Genomic DNA, 23,695 nt, shown 5'->3' on the forward strand with positions numbered 1-23,695 from the left:
ACACAGTCAGTAAGTAACAGAGCCTGGACTTGACGCTGGGGCCATCACTGCCCCACAGGAATGCTCCAGGCTGTCACTGCTTCCAACAAATGCCTTCTAAGAATTCACAGCCTCTGATCCATTAATCCACTTCCTAGGAATTTATCCTAAGAAAAATGTGTGCAAAAAAGATGTGTTTCTTCAGCCACACACACAAATGATCCTAAATATCCAAATATAGGGCAATTATAAAACAAATTATACTGTGCCCGTAGGATTCAATATTAAGTAGACAATAACAATCATGCTAGGGAATAATAGTGAGTAGCAGTACTCACAATGCTGTTCACAAGTTACAAACTAATACACAAAATAAAGTCCTGATAACATTAAAGAGTAACGCTAAAAATTCTCCAAGCCAGGCTTTAGCAATACGTGAACCATGAACTTCCAGATGCTCAAGCTGGTTTTAGAAAAGGCAGAGGAACCAGAGACCAAATTGCCAACATCCACAGGATCATCAAAAAAGCAAGAGAGTTCCAGAAAAACATCTATTTATGCTTTATTGACTATGCCAAAGCCTTTGACTGTGTGGATCACAATAAACTGTGGAAAATTCTGAAAGAGATGGGAATACCAAACCAACTGACCTACCTCTTGAGAAACCTATATGCAGGTCAAGAAGCAATAGTTAGAACTGGACATGGAACAACAGACTGGTTCCAAATAGAAAAAGGAGTATGTCAAGGCTGTATATTGTCACCCTGCTTATTTAACTTCTATGCAGAGTACATCATGAGAAATGCTGGGCTGGAAGAAGCACAAGCTGGAATCAAGATTGCCGGGAGAAATATCAATAACCTCAGATATGCAGATGACACCACCCTTATGGCAGAAAGTGAAGAGGAACTAAAAAGCTTCTTGATGAAAGTGAAAGAGGAGAGTGAAAAAGTTGGCTTAAAGCTCAACATTCAGAAAACTAAGATCATGGCATCTGGTCCCATCACTTCATGGGAAATAGATGGGGAAACAGTGGAAACAGTGTCAGACTTTATTTTGGGGGGCTCCAAAATCACTGCAGATGGTGACTGCAGCCATGAAATTAAAAGACGCTTACTCCTTGGAAGGAAAGTTATGACCAACCTAGATAGCATATTAAAAAGCAGAGATATTACTTTGCCAACAAAGGTCCATCTAGACAAGGCTATGGTTTTTCCAGTGGTCATGTATGGATGTGAGAGTTGGACTGTGAAGAAAGCTGAGCGCCGAAGAATTGATGTTTTTGAACTGTGGTGTTGGAGAGTCTTGAGAGTCCCTAGGACTGCAAGGAGATCCAACCAGTCCATTCTAAAGGAGACCAGTCCTGGGTGTTCATTGGAAGGACTGATGCTGAAGCTAAAACTCTAATACTTTGGCCACCTCATGCGAAGAGTTGACTCACTGGAAAAGACCCTGATGCTGGGAGGGACTGGGGGCAGGAGAAGGGGATGACAGAGGATGAGGTGGCTGGATGGGATCACCAACTTGATGCACATGAGCCTGGGTAAACTCCATGAGTTGGTGATGGACAGGGAGGCCTGGCGTGCTGCGATTCATGGGCTCGAAAAGAGTCGGACACGACTGAGCAATTAAACTGAACATTAATTATATGTATCAACAGACACCAGAATTACAAAAAGGAAAGAAATACTCTAAATTAGGAACAACTGATTACCTCTGAGTGTTAAGATTACACATGTGGGGTTTTTTTCAAATGTTCTCTATTTCCCAAATTTTCTAAAACAAAATGATTGATTTTATAAGCAGAAAAATATTAAGTATTTTAGAAAAATCTCCCTAGGAAAGAATTTTTGCTCTTCAGATAAACATTCTCTCATCTTAATTACAGCAGTTAAAGGAAAAATTTTTTTAGACTAACCAGCTTCTTCCCAACTAAATTTCCTGATTTCTAAAAGAGTTTCAATTTTCTGTCTCTCTCTGTATATATACATATGTGTAAATATTTCTAAGTAGTAATGACATCTGAATGAACATGACACACTTACTTGCTCATTAGCCTCAGACAGTAACACTTCCACCTCATCCAAAAGTAGGTGACAGAGTCTAAGAAACAATAAGCTTTGATACTGGAGAAGTCTCAGGAGACTATGTGGTGTTGTGACAACCACATTGCCTACATTTTAAAAGAAAACAGAGTTGACACTTCAGATTTTCCACACGTGATTCTAAGATTTCCTTTGTTAAGATTTCACACACTTTCTAGAAATGCCTTTTAATAAAATAAAAACCTGTTTTTCATACTCAGGTGGGTACACAAGAGGCCTGCCTGGGCCAGCCCCTGTATTTTCTGATTCAGTAACCTGGGTTTCCACCAGGTTTTGAGCTCCTGAAAGGCAGGGTGGGGTTTTAGTCAACACTAAATAAAGCATCTGCCTCCAATGCGGGAGACGCAGGTTTGATCCCTGGGTTGGGAAGATCCCCTGGAGAAGGAAATGGTAACCCACTCCAGTATTCTTGCCTGGAGAATCCCATGGACGGAGAAGCCTGGTAGGCTGTAGTCCACGGGGTCGCAAAGAGTCGGACACGACTGAGCGACTTCACCTTCACCTTCAAATGAACAGTAGGTATTTACTACATAGTTGATAAATGAATGAAAAGACAGACTTTTTTCAGTAAAACAAATGTAAGCCAAGAGTACACCCTGACTACCTACACAGATACATAACTGATAAGTGAGGCCGGCCAATACACAAGCCCCGTGTCCGGGTGGCTCCCAGGTCCGCCTGAGCCGGGCTGCACCGTGTTCTCTAGGGAAAACCAAATAGCCTGGAAAGGCTGCTTACATCCCCTTGGAAGCTTCATATTTTTGGCTTCATCTTTGTGCAGTCCGATTGTTAACAACACAGGATGAAGAGGTCTGCAGGACGCGCTATAGTCTCCCAATAATTCAAAAATAAATTGGGCCTTTTTCCACCCAGGGCACACGATGACTGCCAGAGGCTGCAAAGACAAACAAATTCAATATAATTTTGGACAAAGGTTAAAAAAATCACAGAAAGTGTATGTAAAAGCATGCAGGACACCTCCCTGTATTCAGTAAGCACTACCAAGTTTTTGCCATCATCACCGTCATGTAGGTCAGAAAAGCCAAAACATAATCTCATTAGAAAGGATTCAGACACAGTGACTCAGCTTCTGATAGGGTCTAAACTAAAAATCACTTATACACAAGTAAAAATCGTTTCATCTGTAAAGTTCCCTTAGAGCGGGCGAGGTCCTATCTCATTGCACGGAGGAGCAGCCTAGGGCAGAGAGGTGGAAGCAGTTTCCCAGGGCTGCGCAGCTGAACACACAGCAGCAACAGGATGTCAAGCCAGGCAGTCTGGCTCCAGACCGCACAAGGACGCACTAACAGCCTCCTGAAAAGGCGAAAAAGGTTAACATCTCTTCCTTAGGAGAGCAAGATTCCTGCCGCACCACCTGAATCCTGCCCTCCGCTATCCCTCAGGGATCTCTCTGGAAGGGGGACTGTCTGCCGACACCTTTCTGAACACACGGCCTCAATTAACTGAAGACAAGAACAAGTCTCCTCTTTCTTTTACGCAGATCCAGGCAAGCACCAGCTTCCAGGGCTCACGCCTAAATGCAGGCTGACCCTGGAGACACGGACGAAACAGGATGGCCACAAGCAGCAGACCTGGACATTCCCTCCTGGCCCAGCCAGGGGCCAATCTCAACACAAGCTGCCTCTCATCAATGGGGTCAGCTGCTACCTGAGTGATATAAATGCATCCACTTAATATTATTAAGTCAATATATCATAACACAGACAATGCAGATTTCCAAGGAAAACTCATAAAACCACAAGGCATAATTAGATACACTATTACCTTTCCTAGATGAAATCTGTACTGCTATTTTTCACCTTATAATGAGTGATGGAACCACCCGCAGTGTATCTCTGGGGAGAAGAACCGAGACAGATCACACTCATCAGTTCCCTGACAGCCAGACCCCAACAAAGCGGATGGTACTCCCCCACCACCACCGGACCCTCACATCCACCTCCTCCCCTTTCCATCTGGCTTCTCAGCTATTTTCTGATTCTTATGCTTGGGAAAAATAAAGTAGGATTACAAAACAGTGAACAGGGACAAGATGACAGAAAATCTAAATTCATGGGACTTCCCTAGTGGTCCAGTGGTTAAGAATCGGCCTTTCAATGCAGGGGATGTGGGTTTGATCCGTGGCCAGGGAATTAAGATCCCATAAGCTGTGGAGTAACTACGCCCGCACACTGACCTACCCGCACACTGAAATACTGAGCCCTGGTGCTCTGAAGCCCACACACCACAATTAGAGAGTCCACACGCTGCAACGAGAGTCTGTGCGCCACAACGAAAGATCCCACGTGCCACAACTAAGACCTCATGCAGCCAAACAAATACAAATTTTTAAAAGATAATCTAAATTCAAATCCCACGTCTTGTCACACTTGTCAGCAGGTAAGGACTTTTCAGGAGCTTGATTTTCTCATCTATAAAACAGAGAAGACAACACACAGCCTGACCATCTCAAGGGGTTGCTGTGACAATTAGATCCAGTCAGTGAAATAATTCTATAAACTGTACATTCATCACGAAAAGCCAGGACTCTCCTGACTCAGACAACTGCCAACAACCAGGGATTCTTGGTAAGAATCAGGGTCTGCGCTGAGAAGAGTTTCTCACAGGATAGTCTCTGTCCTCAGTTTTAATGTAACCTAAACTTAACCAAAAGTCAGGCATCAAGTTTAAAATAAACTTTTAATCCATTTTGTTGGAAAACAAAACTGTCTTCAACTTACTCCGTTCCTACTTGGCAACGACTTGTAGCAGCCCCCGGTTTGCAGAATCGTGAGCACTGGTGGGAGGTACAACGAAGGGTCATTTCCGCAGTGAGAAATGACCACCACGTCGCAGCCCCGCGCTATGGGAGGCCAGGAGTAAGACTCAGTGTGGCTGGGGCCTGGAAACTTATTTCTCTGAAGAGCCTACAAAACATCAATGACAACCAAGACAACAATAAAGTACAGAAGCTAACAGACCCTTCTCATTGCTTACCTTACCCCAACAAGTACTCATTGATCAGTCTGGTATTTTCCAACACCTAACTTAGTAAGTCCCCCCAGACATTTTCCAGCAGTGAACTCCTGCTCAAAGAGACTCTTTGCTTTTCTGGGCTTCAGACTGAAAGGATCCAATAGGCAGCGTGTTGAAGGACCAGGTGTTTAATGCTTACCAGACCAAGGATGTGGTTTCTCTTCCTCCTTCTGAAAAACTGCTGGTGCATCAGCTCCACTTGCAAAGTTTTTGTTTTGTAATTCCCCAAAACAAACATGCCTTTTGTTTGCTTATTTTTGTATATAACTCTCACCGAAACCCCCCAAATGTTCCCCAGAGCTCTCCAGCCGCACGGATGCGCTCCTCCACGAGGCTGAACTCGCCAGCCAGCCCGTCAGTTCTCTGAAGACCTCATCCCCCAGCCCTGAGCCCCAGCTGTACCCGGGACGGGGATCTTCCTGCAATGTCACCTCTTCTCTGTAACTTTTTCAGGTGAATTTCTTGGTTTGGTGGAGATCAAATTTTGGCAGCTTCTCGACAAAGGGTACAGAAAAAGGAAATTTCAGACTCTGCACATGTGAAAACGCCTTCATTTCATCCTCACTCTTCACTAGTGGTTCAGCTAGAGACTTCCATGTTGGAAGTCACTTTTCACCAATGTTTTGGAGTCAGTGCTCCTCTGGTGGCCCATGGACAAGTCTGAAGCCATTCTGGTTTCTGACCCTCCAGGGCTGGGTCTCTTCTCCCTGGAAGCTTGCAGCATCTCTGGATCCTTCCCCTCCAGGGCTGGGTCTCTTCTCCCTGGAAGCTTGCAGCATCTCTGGATCCCTCCCCTCCAGGGCTGGGTCTCTTCTCCCTGGAAGCTTGCAGCATCTCTGAATCCCTTCAGTTCAGATGCTTCGTGGCAACGTGTCTATGCTCTTGCTCCTCAGTTGTGCTGGGTCTGTGGTCACCAAACTCTCTAAATTTAGAAAGTCATATCCATTACGTCTAGGGAGTGTCCATGTGCTATGCCCAGGATTTTCTGCCCTCTTTCGTCATTCTTTATAGAAATCCTATTCAGATACGAGACCTCAAATTGATTCACAAATTCTCTTTTCCCCCATTTCCATCTTTCTGTTCTACTTTCTGATGTTAACTTCTATTTTACCTCTCATATCTGTTTTTTTCTTTCTATAGTATTTTTCATTCCTAAGACCCCTTTTTATCTGTTTCTCTTTTTTATAGCACCTTATTAAAGTCGAGCAGTATCTCCTCTTATCTCTGAGGATATCTACTTTCTCATGTTTTCTTTCACTCCTGACATCGTTTGTTTCCTTCAGAGTTTGGTTTTCCTTTTTCCCCAGGTGAAGGCTTTCTTCAAAATGTCCAAGGATCCCTGGAGACTGCTCCCATCAAGGACACTAAATGCTGGGCTACACCTGTAGGCAGGCTGGAGCTCAGCACCACGTCAGAGTCCCATCACTGAAGGGAGACAGGCAGCAAGCAGGCATTTTTACTGGGAGGACTGAACAACAGCGTTGCCTGAAGGTTATTCTCGAGGGTCATTCAGTGTCTCCAAGCAGAGCCTCCATCTCCTTCCTGAGAAGCTGGCTGTGGGTGCTCAGGAAACAAGGGGGGCGGTTCAGAGCCCTCCCCACGTCGCTCCTTTCTCAGTGGCCAGTCAGTGGCCAGCCGCCCTCTGCTGCTGTTTTTCCATCTCCCAAAAGCCTGTAAGAAATTTCCTGCCCAATAAAGACTTCACGCTCATTCTATTCATCCTTGTGGGGTTTTCTTTTTTTTTTTTTTTTAATATCAAGAGGGAAGCAGATAAACATGATCTAAACTGATGCTTGAAATTGATGCTCTAAGTGAAACCACAGTTCTAGAACGCAATTCTGAAGAGAATGAGGAGAACATTCTAACTGCCCCGACTGCTTGTGCTCCTTCTGAGCTTCCTTTCAGAGGCTCATTTGAGAACTCACTGCACAAAAGCATTTAGGTTTCTCCACAAAAAGAATTATTCACTTATAAGATGTTAACCTGGACTTTAAGAATAAATGAGAAATTAGTAACAAAATCTTAAAAGAGAGTTTCAAAAGCAAAGAAATTATGGAAATGCAACCTCAGAATTGTTTATTAAAAATCTCTTTACATTACAACAGGTCAGCGTTCCTTTATGAATCCCATCACCTTTTTCAGGTCTGTTGAGAGTGGTGCTGTCTCGATGGACAAGCAGGGCTCAATCTTGTTTCGCAAAACTGCCATGGGCTGCCGGGACCCCGACTTCAGCTTCTGCAACTAAGAACACAGGTACTAGGCGGCTCCGCCCAATGGTGTTAGCACACAATACCAAGGACCTTACGGAGATGAAGAGGACATGAGAGTTCGGTTTCAGTGTAAAACCCTAGTGTAAATCAAAACCCATCCAAATAACCAAAATGAAAGGAAGATTATCTATTACCCAAACAGAAAAGGAGCCATGTCTCTAAAGCAGTAATTTATTAGATAATTTCTAAAAGGACGTCTTCAGGTAAAGTTCTCCATGCCAGGAATTTCTCTTTATATCTCAAATTTAGAGGAAAGGAGGGGTGGGATTTAAAGAGTAAACAGTTTTCTTTCTTTTGGTGGGGGGGGGGGGGTCGGGGGGGGAGTTCAATACCTGCTGTAAATCAGAGATTCCATCAGCTCTCAAAGGATCAGGATTTAAAAACTGCAGTAATCTATAAAATAATCAAAAGGATCATTTGAAGGAAAAAGAAGTGCTCTTCAGTTCAGCTACTATTCTAAATTTTCCTTGACAGAGGTAAAATGAACTACAGGCCTGGCCACGACGTTACCACTTGCTCTGTTCCACGCTGTCCATTGCTACATGAGGGCTGTGGCGGGTCTGCCAGGCTCGTGTTGCCCCTCCCCCTCCCCCACTGGGCCCTGCTCTGCAGAGCAGTGCCGATCCCAGGACCACTGGCTCTGGACAAGGAGAAAGACTGCATGATCACTAACTCGTGTTCCTTCTAAGAAACCCACTGCCTCCTTCCTTTTCTGCGGTTTAATCTTCAATCACTTCAAGGTTCTCTGGAACCCACAACAGACTGATAGGATAACTGATGTCATTTCATCAGAGGGTTCTAAGTAAAGGGCATGAGGCTAAAAGGAATGAGCCACATGGATAATGCAAAGTCTTTGGGTCAAGGAAAATAACCTGTTGGAGCATCACTACTTCCAGGTATCAGGTGGAGGGATGCCTGGGTAGGAGGATGTCAACTCTGGTGCATGAACAACCATCCCAAGACCCGTGGGCTCCACAGGGCAGCGTTCAGAACCCTTGGCCATGGATACCGTGAGGCCCTCCTGCTGGGATGTCACAGGGCCACAGAGCAGCCTCCAGGGAGTCAGGACACCAAGATGGCCATAGGTCAACGACCCTCTCCCCAGTCATCCCAGTTAGCGGCTACTGTACAATCTACCCACTTCTGAACTGTCTTAGACGCTTTGTCACTCTGATGGCTTCAGAGCAGCCACAGTTACTTGGAATGTGAGAGTGTTTTTAGGCTGGTAGGGTAAGAAATCATAAAAATTGGTACAAAAATACACTGTGGATTAAACAAGTATAAAATAAAGAGATTACTGTTAACAACCTGCAAGTGAGTACTTTGTGAATCTGGCAGGACAAAAAAAAAAAAAACTTCCCAAGTTTCACACTATAAATACCTACTTTCTCCAGCAGGTGGTAGATCCATTTAACATCAGAAAACTAGGAAGAAAGTAAGTGCCAACCCATATAAAATCAACAGCCCTCAAAAGATCAACTATATTTAATTTGTTTCATAAAATTGTTCACTTGACAAGAGATTCAGGAAGGGGAGGCAGAGAATGACTACTTATAGTAGAACAAAACTTTTAAACAGAAAAATCTGCCCTAGCAAATGGAAAAGAAAAAACTAACCTCAAAGCCTGTAGAAGACACTGTGTATGTGCTGTGCTGTGCTCAGTCACTTCAGCCGTGTCCGACTCTTTGTGACCCTAAGGACCGTACCCCGCCAGGCTCCTCTGTCCATGGGATTTTCCAGGCAAGAATACTGGAGTGGGTTGCCATGCCCTCCTCCAGGGGATCTTCCCAAACCAGGGATTGGACCTGTGTTTCTTGTGTCTCCTGCACTGCAGGTGGATTCTTTACCCACTGAGTCACTGGGAATGCAGGTTTGAAATTAATAATAAAATCATATATCAATTCTTCCTGCTTATAATTTTTCTACAGTTATTTCAATAAAAAATTTAGGCTAAGAAAGAAAAATCCATACTTCACACAGCCATTCTTCTCATTGTATTCTTTCTTCTCAGCTGATCTAAGTGGCTTCTCACTTGACTTCTGACATGAAGCACTAAAAATCAAAAACATTTGCTAAAATTTCTGAATCCATTTACTCCAAATCTGAAAATACCTTTATTTTCTGGGAGAAAATTTGAGAGTACCACTACAGAATAAGTGGATCAACTTAAGTAAATTCTTTGAGAACTGAAACTGAGTCCTTTGAGTATGAAGACCATTTTGACAGTCCTCAGGCTGCCAAGAGGGAGCAAGCCCCCTATAGCTTCTCTCCCTTACAGATTACAACGAAAAACTCGGGATGAAGTATGAAACCACAGGGGAGGAAGTCCCAACGTGAAAAACCACCAGAATCATGGAGGGTGTCCTGGCTTTCACATTTCTCTATGTTCTTGGTGTTGACACAAGGGTGGCCTGCGTTGCAGAATGGTGCAGAGGATGCAGACGTCAGAAAACCTGAGAAAGTCATCCATCAGTATTTCGGTATCTGCAGGGTACTGATTCCAGGAACCCCAGAGATACCGAAATCCAAGGATGCTCAAGTCCCTTATATAAGATAGTGTCGTACAGCGGACCCTCCGCAATCAAGGAATCTGCATCAGTGCAGGTACAGGAGCTTCAGATGAGGACGGCTGAAATATTTCAAGCCAGAGAACAGAGAAGAGAGGCCTGAGACCAGTGGGTGTGAGGAATCCTGGCCCTCTCCCCTCTTGTCCTCTCCTGGCCCTCTCTCCTCTTGTTCTAACCCCAAGGCCAGCTCTGACCATGGAGCTGCATGTAGTGATACTAACCACACACATGGTCACTTAAAACCCCAAGAGAAAACTTCTCTCTCCCTCTAATGAACCAGGAAATGGAGACCCAGTGGTCTAGAGACTGGATGAGGGAAATTTTCCATCTTTTTTTCTTCTTTTATTTCCATTGCTATTTTACTCCACAAGCAACCCCAGTCACACGAACTGCATGGTAGCTTCTCCACACGCACCAAAAACAACTATCTGGTCAGAGGAACAGGGAGCGAGAACATCTAGAAAATGGTGAATGTGAGGAAAAGTCCTGGGGAAAAAAGAGATAGAGAGCTGGGGGTGGGGGGAATCCCATACCCACCCCAAGTCCCACTCCGATCCCAAACTGAGCATGTCCAGAACAGACCCAAAGCAGCGGACCACAGAGTTGGAAACAGTGTCACCATCACCACCCACCGCAAGTGAGGCAGAGTTTGAGGTCTGAACCCTAAGGGAGTGACGACCTCCTGCTAAAACAACGAAATCAACATTCTCCAGAAGATTCTAAACCAAAGTCTCATGCCATAATATTCAAAGTATCTAGAGCACGATCCAAAATTACTCAACATACAAAGAATAAGGAAAATCAGGTCAGCTGTAGAGGGAAAAAATAACCAACAGGTGCCAACCCCAATACAGCTCAGAAGTGTGAATTATAAAACACCCTAGAGGAGCTATTATAACCATGCTCCATAAGAGAAGGAAAGGTGAGCACTCTTAAATGACACAATCAGAATTTTATTTTCTTCTCAGCAAAAATATAAACTATAAAAAAATCAAATGAAAATTTTAGAACAAAAAATATAATACATCAGATAAAAACTTCAACGGATGGGCAAAATGGAGATAACAGAAGAGTTAATTAAACACAGACCAGTAGAATTATTAATATAGAACAGCAAGAAAAAATTGAAAAAACGAACAGAGCCTCAGAGACATTTGTCTTATAAGAATCTCAAAAAAGAAGAAAATGACAGAAAAAAATATTTGTAGAATAACACAGCTGAATGCTTATCAAATCTGAGAAAAAGACTGCCGCTGCTGCTTAGCTGCTGCACAGTTGTACCTGACTGTGCGACCCTAAGGACTGCAGCCTGCCAGGCTCCTCTATCCATGGGATTTTCTAGGCAAAAGTACCAAAGTGGGTTGCCACACCCTCCTCCAGGGGATTTTCCCATCCCAGGGATCGAACCCGGGTCTCCTACACTGCAAGTGGCTTCTTTACCATTGAGCTATCGGGGAAGCCCCAGCGAAGACAGAAACCTACAAATGAAGAGCCCTAATGAATCTCAAGCATAAGAAAAATGAGAGAAACTTCATCAAGACATACAATAATTAAATTGTTCAAGCCAGCAATGAAGAGAAAACCCTAAAAACAGAGGAAAAGACATGCTGAAAACAGGAACAAAGGAAAAATATGATGGTAGATTTTGCATTGCAAACAATATGAGCAGGCAGATGGTGAAGCAACATCGCTAAAATACAGGGAAAAAGAAATTTAAAGCTGGAATTCTAACCTAGTAAAGTTTTTTCAGACATATAAAAGCTGAAAGAGTTCATCACCAGCAGACCCAAGAAATAGTAAAGGAAGAAATATAATACAAGGAATAGTAAGGAAGTCCCTCAAGTAAAAGGAAAATGGTACCAGACAGAAATCTGGATCTACACAAAAAGTAAAAAGCATGGATGATAGCCACATAGGTAAATATACGATAATTTCTCTTATTATTTATTTAAATCCCTCAAAGAAGAACTGTTTCAATAGGAACAATAATAGATTCCAGCATGTTTAACAAATGTACAAATACAATGTATGACAACACTAGCATACAGTCCAGGAGGGAGAAATGGAAGCTTCCTATTTTAAGATCTTTTACTCCATACGAAGTGCATAATATCACATTTTCCCATTAATATCACTGGCATGGATCTTGCTGAGGACAGGGTTACAAAGACTTGGAAGCTCATCTTCAAGGATACAAGAAACCATTCTTTACCTTCCACCAACCTGAACTGCCATCGGGCCCACATATACCCTCCCTTCACATCAAGACATCTGCCTTACAGACATAGTTCTATCTGACAAGGTAACAAGGAGACTCCAGAATCACTACCACTTTTTGGAAAACTGTGCTGCTAGCCAGCTGTCAAACATATTTATTTTAAATATATGCTTCATCAAAATTTCCAGGGTCACTCTTTTTGAAAACGAATATTCTCCCATCATCAATCTTACAGAACACTGTATAAAACAATATTATACTTAAGTCTCTAGTCAATTACACTAGATTTTCAGATCATACCTTGCAGCTGGTGTGTCTGGATTGGCATATATGGTTATGCCTCTCTTTGTTGGCCAGCACACTGAAGATTCAACACACTGTAAAAAAAAAAAAATTTTTTTCAGGACGAATATTTATGCTAGCAACATACGTGTTCTTGAGGCATCAAAATTCCCTGGGAGTTGTCCTCATAGACAACCATCTCAGATAAGGTCCAGGCAACACAGAAATGAAGAGACCAAGAACTGGAGAGGCCACCACTATAAACACTCGACTGAAGGGTCCAAATAGCAGGCAGCCAGCCTTTCAGACAGTCAGTGTTTAAAACGTCCTGGAATTACTTTCACTTGTCTTGCTTGTCAAGGGAACTGGAGGGACAGCTAAGACTTGACCTTAACTATTAAGAGTGTCCCATGATTCCAGATACTTATACCCTTGTTTAAGTGAGAATATACACCCAATTTCGTCAAGTGGTCAGCAGGCCAAGAACAAGGACTTGAAAAGGGAGGAATAAGGGTTATCCTGTTCATCTGAAACAGAGTAAACGTATGTTTTTTTTTCATGAATAAAACCATCATAGCCACAGTTTGGGTTCCTGGTAGATTTTAAAGGAGAATATTCTAAAACGAACACTATATAAACTTTATATTTAATGAACATTTTAAAACAGCACCTTATTTACATCTTTCAAGGAGATGTACTGTTGTTTCTTTTCAGATTCTTTTTTAGGTGAACCTTTCAATGAATCCATATTACATTTTACAGTCTTCTCTGCAATAAAAATAATAACAAAAATTATCTTAGCAAGTGTTATAAATAAATAGAAAACAGGACCAAAAGGATATTACTAAAAAAGTGTTATCATAATAAAACCTTAATACATAAAATTGTTATGGTATAAGATTTTGTATCAAACTTTACTTGAGGGGATTAAATTAAAAAATCTTGCATCCTTATTGGGGAAAAGAAAAAGAAAAAAAATGTTGAAAAAAATTCCTTACTGGGTTACTAACAATTTAACCATTATTTATTTTCCCAAACTGGCAGACTCTATTTTGCAAAGGAGGCCAGAACATGATTCCCAACACACATGCTGTTCTCACAGTGTGCCTTCCACACTTCTCCCACGGAGACGTGGGCTCATACTCCTTTCCCATAAGCCTGGGTGGGCTTAGAAACACAGATGTGATGTTACGTGACTTCCAAAGCTGGAACACAAAAGTCATACGCTTATGATCTGCTCTCTTAAATGCTCACTTCTGTAACCCAGCCGTCGTGTTACGAGGAAGCCCAAGCAACTGCATGGAAAGGCCACTACATACATTTCAGATGATAGCCCAGAAGAGACAAGGTAGACTTCAGATCAAAGAAGGAGTCATTTAATAATGACACATATCAATTCATCAAGAGGACATAAAACTTCTAAACTTCCGTGTACCTAAGTGACAGTTTCAAAATATATGAAGCAAAAACTAACAGAACGGAAATGAGTCATAAGTAAAGCAATTGTATAGCTGGAGATATCAATGCCTCTCCAGTAGCTGATAGACCTGTAGACAAAAAAAAAAAATCATAAACACAGAGAAGACCTGAACAAGACCATTGACCAACCTGACATAACTAATATTTACCTAACACTCGCCCCAACAGCAGCACAACATGCTTTCTTCTCAAGTACACACACAGCCTTTTCCAAGTGAGACCATATTCTGAGTCATAATACAAGTCTCAATAAATTTTAAAGGATACAGAATACTCAACTGAGAATCCTGAACAACTTAAGGGGTCAACAGAGATAGACAGTATAAATAGGAAAAAGAAAAGCAATTAGAATCTCCAAGAAGAAATAATGCTGTCATCTTATATTTACCAATCTTACATTTCAAAGCTCAATTTAGCTTCCAGTTTCTATCCCAGCATGTAAGGAGGCTGGAATTCACCACTCCCTCATAACAGTAAGTAAACAGCTAACCCAAGTGAAAAATAACAACTCTTCTTATATCTGACGTAAAAGATGAGGCCACAGGGCAAACCTTCTCACCTAAAACTGGAGAGACAGATAATCACAACTCATTTGAGCAGAAATCTCCATAGAACCTAGCATCAGAGAAGGAAAATCTGAACTGTATGTTTACCAGCTACTGGAAGCTAGTGTGGGAAAGTAAATTAACAATTCCAAGAGGACCCCCAACACTTTGTGACTCTCACTTACTGGAACTCCATAGCTTCTCACAGTGAAGATCATATAAAAATCCCCTTGGGGCTTAGTAGGGGGAGAGTAAAATTAACCTTTTTGAAATATGCCACTGCATTCTGTTCTCAGCAAGGTCTGCCCTCAGGAGAAACTAACCAGAGCCTGAACTACCCGGACTGAACAGACTCGTTCCATATCGGGAATGGAGTACATTAAGGCTGTATATTGCCACCCTGCTTATTTAACTTATATGCAGAGTACATCGTGCAAATGCCAGGCTGGATGAAGCACAAGCTGGAATCAAGATTGCCAGGAGAAATAACAATAACCTCAGATATGCAGATGACGCCATCCTTATGGCAGAAAGCGAAGAAGAACCAAAGAGCCTCTTGATGAAAGTGAAAGAGGAGAGTGAAAAGTTGGCTTAAAACTCAATATTCAGAAAAGTAAGATTATGGCATCCGGTCCTATCACTTCATGGCAAATAGATGGGGAAACAATGAGAGACCTTACTTTTTGGGGCTCCAAAATCACTGCAGATGGTGACTGCAGCCATGAAATTAAAAAACACTTGCTCCTTGGAAGAAAAGCTATGACAAACCTAGACAGCATTACTTTGCCAACAAAGGTCTGTCTAGTCAAAGCTATGGTTTTTCCAGTAGTCATGTATGGAAGGGGAGAAGGCAATGGCAACCCACTCCAGTACTCTCGCCTGGAAAATCCCATGGATGGAGGAGCCTGGTGGGCTGCAGTCCATGGGATCGCTAAGAGTCAGACACGACTGAGTGACTTCACTTTCACTTTTCACTTTCATGCATTGGAGAAGGCGATGGCAACCCACTCCAGTGTTCTTGCCTGGAGAATCCCAGGGACGGGGGAGCCTGGTGGGCTGTCATCTATGGGGTCGCACAGAGTTGGACACGACTGACACAACTTAGCAGCAGCAGCAGCAGCATGTATGGATGTGAGAGCTGGACTATAAAGAAAGCTGAGTGCCAAAGAACTGACGCTTTTGAACTGTGGTGTTGGAGAGTCCCTTGGACTGCAAGGAGATCCAACCAGTGAACCCTAAGGAAATCTGTCCTCGATATTCTTTGGAAGGACTGATGCTGAAGCTGAAACTCCAATACTTTGGCCATCTGAGGCAAAGAACTGACTCATTTGAAAAGACCCTGAAGCTGGGAAAGATTGAAGGTGGGAGGAGAAGAGGACAACAGAGGATGAGATGGTTGGATGGCATCACCAACTCAATGGACATGAGTTTGAGTAAGCTCCTGGAGTTGGTGATAGACAGGGAGGCCTGGCATGCTGCAGTCCATGGTGTCGCAAAGAGTTGAACACGACTGAGCAACTGAACTGAACTGAACTACCCAGGCTTTATCAGAGACTAATTGCCTTGGGGGAAGGGAAATAGCCGGACCGGTTGGATCTCTTTGTAGTCCAAGGGACTCTCAAGAGTCTTTTGAACTGTGGTGTTGGAGAAGACTCTTCAGAGTCCCTTGGACTGCAAGGAGATCCAACCAGTCCATTCTAAAGGAGATCAGTCCTGGGTTTTCATTGGAAGGACTGATGCTGAAACTCCAATACTTGGGCCACCTCATGCGAAGAGTTAACTCATTGGAAAAGATTCTGATGCTGGGAGGGGTTGGGGAAGGAGGAGAAGGGGACGACAGAGGATAAGATGGCTGGATGGCATCACCGACTCAATGGACACGAGTTTGAGTGAACTCCGGGAGTTGGTGATGGACAGGGACGCCTGGCGTGCTGCGATTCGTGGGGTCACAAAGAGTCGGACATGACTGAGCAACTAAACTGAACTGAACTGAACTGCCTTGGGGGAAGGGAAATAGCCCATCTATTTCCCCACTCCTCAGGCCATCCTAGCCCTCCTAAAGAGGAGAAGTGGAGGTCTGAAAAGCACATGTGAAGGTCGCAACCAGATGCAAAGGCTCAAAAACATGGAGATCTAATCACAGCTTTAAAGGATGCTTCTCCTCCCTCTATACCTTACAACTGTACCTCTAAAAGCCCACCTCTTACCCAGAATATCATTTCTGGCTTTAAATTAAAAAAAAAAAATTGCAAGGCATACCAAAAAGCAAAACAAAAAAAAAGACAGTTTGAAGAAACAGGGAAAGAATTAGAACCAGAGTTAGAGCAGAGATGTTGAAACTGTCAGACCAGAAATTTAGTACAACTCAGATCAGGAGATCCTTATTGCAAATTTCAGGCTTAAATTGAAGACAGTAGGGAAATCCACTAGGCCATTCAAGTTATGACCTAAATCAAATCCCTTATGATTATACAGTGGAGCTGACAAACAGATTCAAGGGATTAGATCTGGCAGACAGAGTGTCTGAAGAACTATGGACCAAGATTAGTAACACTGTCCAAGAGGCAGTGACCAAAACCATCCCAAAGAAAAAGAAACGCAAGAAGCCCAAGTGGTTGTCTGCAGAGGCTTAACAAATAGCTGAGGAAAAAAGAGAAGCACACAGCAAGGGAGAAAGGGAAAGATATACCCAACTAAATGCAGAGTTCAGAGAACTGCAAGGAGAGGTAAGAAGGCCTTCTTAAAGAAACAGTGCAAAGAAACAGAGGAAAACAACAGAATGGGGAGAACTAGAGATCTCTTCAAGAAAACTGGAGATATCAAAGGAACATTTCATACGAGGATAGGTAAGATAAAGGAGAGAAATGCTAAGAACCTAGCAGAAGAAGGTATGAAAAGGTGGCAAGAATACACAAAAGAACTATACAATAAAGGTCTTAATGGCCCAGATAATCACGTTAGTGTGGATAATCACTTAGAATCAGACATCCTGGAGTGTGAAGTCAAGGGGTCTTAGGAAGCATTACTACAAACAAAGTGGAGGTGATGGAATACCTGCTGAGCTATTTCAAATCCTAATAGATGATGCTGTTGAAATGCTGCACTCAACATGTCAGTAAATTTGGAAAACTCATCAGTGGCCGCAGGACTGAAAAAGGTCAGTTTTTATTCCAACCTCAAAGAAGGACAATGACAAGGAATGATCAGACTTCCATACAATTGAAGTCATTTCACATGCTTGCAAGGTAATGCTCGAAATCCTTCAAGCTAGGCTTCAGCAGTAGTTGAACTGAGAACTTTCATGTGTACAAGCTGGATTTCTAAGAGACAGAGGTGACAGAGATCAAATTGCCACATTCACCGGATCATGGAGAAAATGAGGGACTTCCAGAAAAACATCTACTGCTTCACTGACTATGCTAAAGCCTTTGACTGTGTGGATCACAACAAACAGTGCAAAATTCTTAGAGATGGGAATACCAGACCACCTGACTTGTCTCCTGAGAAACCTGTATGCAGGTCAAGAAGCAACAGTTAGAGCTGGATACAGAACAACAAATTGGTTCAAAATTGGGAAAGGAGTATGACAAGGCTATATATTGTCACCCTGCTTATTTAACTTATATGCAGAGTTCATCATGCAAAATGCTGGGCTGGATGAACCAAAAAGTTGGAATCAAGATTGCTGGGAGAAATATCAACAACCTCAGATATGCAGATGGTACCACTCTACTGGCAGAAAGTGAAGAGGAACTACAGAGCCTCGTAATGAAAGTTTAAAAGGAGAGTGAAAAAGCTGGCTTGAAACTCAACATTAAAAAAAAACTAATATCATGGCATCTGGTCTCATCACTTTATGGCAAATAGAAGGGGGAAAAGCAGAAGCAGTCAGTGACGTATTTTCTTGGACTTCAAAATCACTGCAGACAGTGACTACAGTCATGAAATTAAGACACTTGTTCCTTGGAAGGAAAGCTATGACAAACCTAGACAACATATTAAAAAGCAGAGACATCGCTTTGCTGACAAAGGTCCATATAGTCAAAGCTATGGTTTTTCCATGTACGGATGGAAAGTCATGTACAGATATGACAGATGGATCATGAAGAAGGCTGAGCACCGAAGAACTAGTGCTTTCAAATTGTGGTGATGGAGAAGACTCTTGAGAGTCCCTTGGACTGCAAGGAGATCAAACCAATCAATCCTACAGGAAATCAATCCTGAATATTCATTAGAAGGACTGATACTGAAACTGAAGCTCCAATACTCTGGCTACCTGATGTAAAGATATGACTCACTGGAAAAGACCCTGATGCTGGGAAAGACTGAAGGCAAAGGAAGAGGGCGGCAGAGGATAAGAAGGTTAGATAGCATCACAGACTCAATGGATTTGAACTTGAGCAGACTCCAGAAGATAGTGGAGGACTGAGGAGCCAGTCCATGGGATTGCAAAGAGGTGGATACAACTTAGCAACTGAACAATAGTAACAACAAATGATTACTGTGCTAAGGGTTCTAATAGAACAAGCAAACAATATGCAAGAATAGATGGGTAATATAAGCAGGGACATGAAAATTATAAGAAAGAATCAAGAAGAAATGCCAGAGATCAAAAACACTAACAGAAATGAAGAATGCCTTTGATGAACTTAGTAGACTGTATTCATCTGTGGCAAGAATCACTGAACTTGAGGATATGCATATTACAGAAGGAATAAGTCAAGGCAAATTTAAGGTTTTCTTTTTTGAAAACAGGTATAACAGATAACAGTTTGTTCAAAATAATAGCAACAAAGTATTTCATTATTTATGCATATACATATAAAATATGTAAATATACATTTATTACAAACATACCCATATTCATGAAAAGAATAACAACAATGGCACTATGGCCAGGAAGGAGGAATTATGAATACTTTGTTATTATAAGGTACTAGCACTACCTGTAAGGTGGTTCAGTGTTATCTGAGAGTAGATTGGACTGGTTGTAAATATTGCAATATCTAAGGCAATCATTTAAAAAAAGTGAAAAAAGAAGCACACTGATGTGCTAAGAAAGGAAAGAAATCAGAATTCTGGAAAATGCTCAACTAAAGCTATAAATGACAAAAAATGGAAGACAAGAATAAAAAACAAAGGCAATGAATAGAAAACAGTAACGAGTTTGGCAGGTATCAATCTAACTAAATCAATCATCACTTTAAAGGGTATTGGTCTAAATTCACCAAATAAAAGACAAATATTTATACAAATTCTAGAAATTTGTATAAGTCAGTCTCCCAAGGCAAAGGAAAACAGAAGCAAAAATAAACAAATGGGACCTAGTTAAACTTACAAGCTTTTACACTGCAAAGAAAACCATAAACAAAAAGACAACTGGGAGAAAATACTTGCAAACATCATGATTGATAAGGCTTAATTTCCAAATATATACAAGCAGCTCATACAATTTCAACATCAAAAAAACCCAAACAATTAAAAATGGGCAGAAGGCCTAAACAGACTTTTCTCTAAAGAAGACATACAGATGGCCAACAAGCACGTGAAAAGATGCTCAACATCACGAATCATCAAAGAAATGCATATCAAAGGCACAATGAGTCAAGAGGAAGGGGACATATGTACACCTATGGCTGACTTATCTTGATATACAGCAGAAATCAACACAACATGTAAAGCAATTATCCTCCAATTAAAAATGAATTTTAAAAGGCACAATGAGGTATCACCTCACACCTGTCAGAATGGCCTTCGTTAAAAGTCCATAAACAGTAAATGCTGGCGAGGCTATGGAGAAAAGGGAACCTACCTATACCGTTGGTCAGAATGTAAACTGGTGCAATCACAACGGAGAAAAGCATGGAGGTGCCTTAAAAACTGAACACTGAGTTGCCATATGATCCTGTAATCCCATCCATGGGTGTGTGTCTGGAGAAAACCATAATTCGAAAAGACACATGCACCCCAGCAGGACAGCACTGTTTCCAACAGCCAAGGCATGGAAGCAACGACAGATTCATCCATTGACAGAGGAATGGATAAAGAATATGTGGTCCCATTAAGTCGGAAAGAAACATGCACCCCAATGTTCAGAGCAGCATTATTCACAGTAGCCAAGATATGGAAGCAATCTATCCATACCCAAATAAAGAAGATGTGGTGTGTATACACACACACACACAAACTGGAATATTACTCAGCCATAAAAAGAATGAAAATTTGCCATTTGCAACAACATGGATGGATTTATGCTTAGTGAAATTAAGTCAGACAGGGAAAGACAAATACTGTATGATATCTCTTATATGTGGAATCTAAAAGAAATTAAAACTAGTGAATTTAACAAAAAAGAAACAGACTCACAGATGCAGAGAACAAACTAGTGGTTACCAGTAGCGGGGAGGGAAAGGGGAGGCTCCAAAAAACAGCAGTGGATTAAGAGGTACAAATTACTATGCATAAAATAAATAACCTACAAGGATATACTGTACAGTAGAGGGAATATAAGCAATATTTTTAGATATCTATAAATGCAGTATAACCTTTAAAAATTGTGAGTCACTATGTTGTATCCTTGAAACAAATAATATTATACATCAATTGTACCTCAGTAAAATTTTTATAGCTTAAAAAAAAAGCTAAAGTAGCTGTATTAATTTCAGATAGAGTAGACTTCAGAACAAGGGAAAATATGAAGGTCAGAAGCATCACATAGTAATAAAGAACCCAATTCTTCAAATGTCTTCAAAAAGACATAGGAGACTTTATTGTGTATGTGCGTAACAAGAAAGCATCAAAATACGTGAGGCAAAACTGATAAAACTGCAAGGAGAAACAGATGAGAATACCGTTACAGTTAGAGACAGCAACAGCTCTCTCCCAAAAATGAACAGACCCAGCAGGCAGAAAATCAGTGTAAGGGTATAGCTGAATTCAACAGCATCACCTCAACTGGTCAGAATTGGCATCTATAGATGATTTCATCCTACAGCAGATACTTTCTTCTCAAGCTCAAGTGGAACTGACACTAAGACAGACCATATAAAATACATCTAAATAAACTTAAAGTGGAAATTGTACAAAGTACAGTATCAGACCACAACGGAATTAAACTAACTTAGTAACAAGATAGCTGGAAAATCCCCAAATTCTTGGAGAGTAAGCAACCCACTTCTTTATAATACATGGATCAAGAAGAAATATCAAGAGAAATTCTGAAATGTTTTTAACCAAATGAAAATAAAAATACAACTTATCAAAATTTATGGGATTCAGTGACGGGCAGTTGACAGCATTAAATGTTTGTATTAGAAGAGAAGAAAAAATTTAAATTAATAATATAAGCTTCTACCTTAGAAAACTAGAAAAGAAGAGCAAATTAAATATAAAGTAAGCAGACAAAAAGAATTAAATTCAGAGCAAAAATCAATGAAAATGGAAACAGGAGATCATCTGCCACAATTGGGACATGCTATGAAATAACAGGTCCATAATCTGCCAAAGTGTCACAGTCAGAAAAGTCCAGGAAGACTGAGGACTGCTGCAGACCCAGGGAGGCGAGGAGATGCTCCACCTGATGCTGAGCCGTGTCTTCCTTCCCCAGAGGACTCAGTGCGATGACTGACAAAATGACAGGGGTTATGTGAGAGTCAGATGATCACAATGCAGCAACAGTAACCTCTGATGTAGATGGCTATACTGTGAATATTTTTGAAAGTACTCTTATTTCTAGGAAAAACACACTCAAGTACTGGGGAGAGGTGGGCATTCCAGTCAGCAACTTACTCTCATGTGGTTTAGAATACAATCAAGTTCTCCGTAATGCTCTCCAACTTATCTGGAAGTTTGTGATCATTCTAAAACAGAAGTTTACTGAGAAAATAAAAGAAAACTCCACGAAAACAGACCTTGATTCCTTTTCTGGTGAATCCCTAGAACAGTGTCTGAAGACGTGTGGCTTAGGGGTGTGACAGCTAACTGCCGCAGAAATCAGGACAGGGTCCAGAAGGCGTAAGCATGGACAAAGTAAAATAACCACAGGTATTTTAAAACTTAAGAGATAACTGCCAAAACAAATAGCTTTAAAAAAAAAAAAAAGGTTTATCTCAAGCAAGGAGCCTGGGTGAGAAGAAGCTGGACAAGAAAAAATTATTTTTCTTCATAGCCTTTCTGCACTATTTGATTGTTTAGCCAAGTGTTAGAAAGTACTGAACTTTGATTTTTGAAAATGTAAGGAACTTCAAAGTATCAGAATTTAATAAAAATACAATTGAAATAGCTTCTCACAAAATTAAAAAGGAAAAAGAAATCTTTGCCTGAGTAGGCAACGTCTAATAATTTTGTTCCTTACATGATAGCCTGGTCACATCTCATATGAGCTTTCTTTTGTTTACCATCAACCTTTTCTTTTTCAAAGATATGCAGAGTTAATTCCAACACTGACTGTAATAAAGAAAACTGGGTGGGACTTGCCTGGCAGTCCAGTGTCCTCCTCCCTGCAATGAAGCACGATCCCACACACCGCGAAGCAACTAAGCCCACATACCACAATTACTGAGCGCACGTGCTCCAGAGCCTGTGCGCCACAACTAGAGAGTCCCGAGCACCACAAAGCAACATCCTGCATGCCCCAACAAAGATCCGACCGACAAAGGCAAATAAGTAAATAATTATTTTTTAAAAACGAAGAGTTAGTGGCTCAGTCGTATCCAACTCTTTGCAACTCCATGGACTGTAGCCCACCAGGCTCCTCTGTCCACGGGATTTCCCAGGCAAGAATACCCATTCCCAAGGGAATGGGTTGCCATTCCCTTCTCCAGGGGATATTCCTGACCCAGAGATTGAACCCAGGCCTCCTGCACTGCAGGCACATTCTTTACCATCTGAGCCACCAGGGGGGCCCTTAAACAATGGAAAGCTGTGCAGTGGTTAAACACAATGTAAATACCTGGTATTTTTCTTGCTTCCATGGAAATGGAAGAAACAAAAATGGAAATAACATTCCCGTCAGTAACGGGCTCCCTTCAGCAGGAATTCCTATGACACACTATGCCTCCTATAAGGCAAACCAGAATGTAGGTGGGGCCACAGGTGCCCAAGTCTGCCACACAAACTCTGCATGCAGAGAGCTCATCTCACCAACCCAGCAGCAGGGAATGCTGTTCCCTGTGCCACAGAGGAGGGGGCAGATGGACGGTCTCATGGCAGAGTC

The 23,695-nt window shown here is 41.8% G+C and overlaps 1 protein-coding gene across 3 annotated transcripts in view; it reads right to left on the bottom strand.

The window, feature by feature from the left end:
- TDRD12 (tudor domain containing 12) overlaps positions 1-23,695 on the bottom strand; it is a 76,056-nt gene that overhangs the window by 25,547 nt on the left and 26,814 nt on the right. For all 3 annotated transcript variants that reach the window (XM_027516010.1, XM_027516009.1, XM_027516008.1), the window contains 8 exons: positions 13,128-13,225; positions 12,476-12,552; positions 9,362-9,442; positions 7,723-7,783; positions 7,254-7,361; positions 4,826-5,011; positions 2,823-2,979; positions 2,025-2,152 (listed from right to left, as the gene is read on the bottom strand). In XM_027516010.1, coding sequence (XP_027371811.1) covers positions 2,025-2,152; positions 2,823-2,979; positions 4,826-5,011; positions 7,254-7,361; positions 7,723-7,783; positions 9,362-9,442; positions 12,476-12,552; positions 13,128-13,225 — 896 coding nt within the window. The remainder of the gene's footprint in view (positions 1-2,024; positions 2,153-2,822; positions 2,980-4,825; positions 5,012-7,253; positions 7,362-7,722; positions 7,784-9,361; positions 9,443-12,475; positions 12,553-13,127; positions 13,226-23,695) is intronic.

The sequence above is a fragment of the Bos indicus x Bos taurus genome, chromosome 18 (genome assembly GCF_003369695.1).
Source record: "Bos indicus x Bos taurus breed Angus x Brahman F1 hybrid chromosome 18, Bos_hybrid_MaternalHap_v2.0, whole genome shotgun sequence".
In the NCBI taxonomy this organism is placed as follows: Eukaryota; Metazoa; Chordata; class Mammalia; order Artiodactyla; family Bovidae; genus Bos; species Bos indicus x Bos taurus.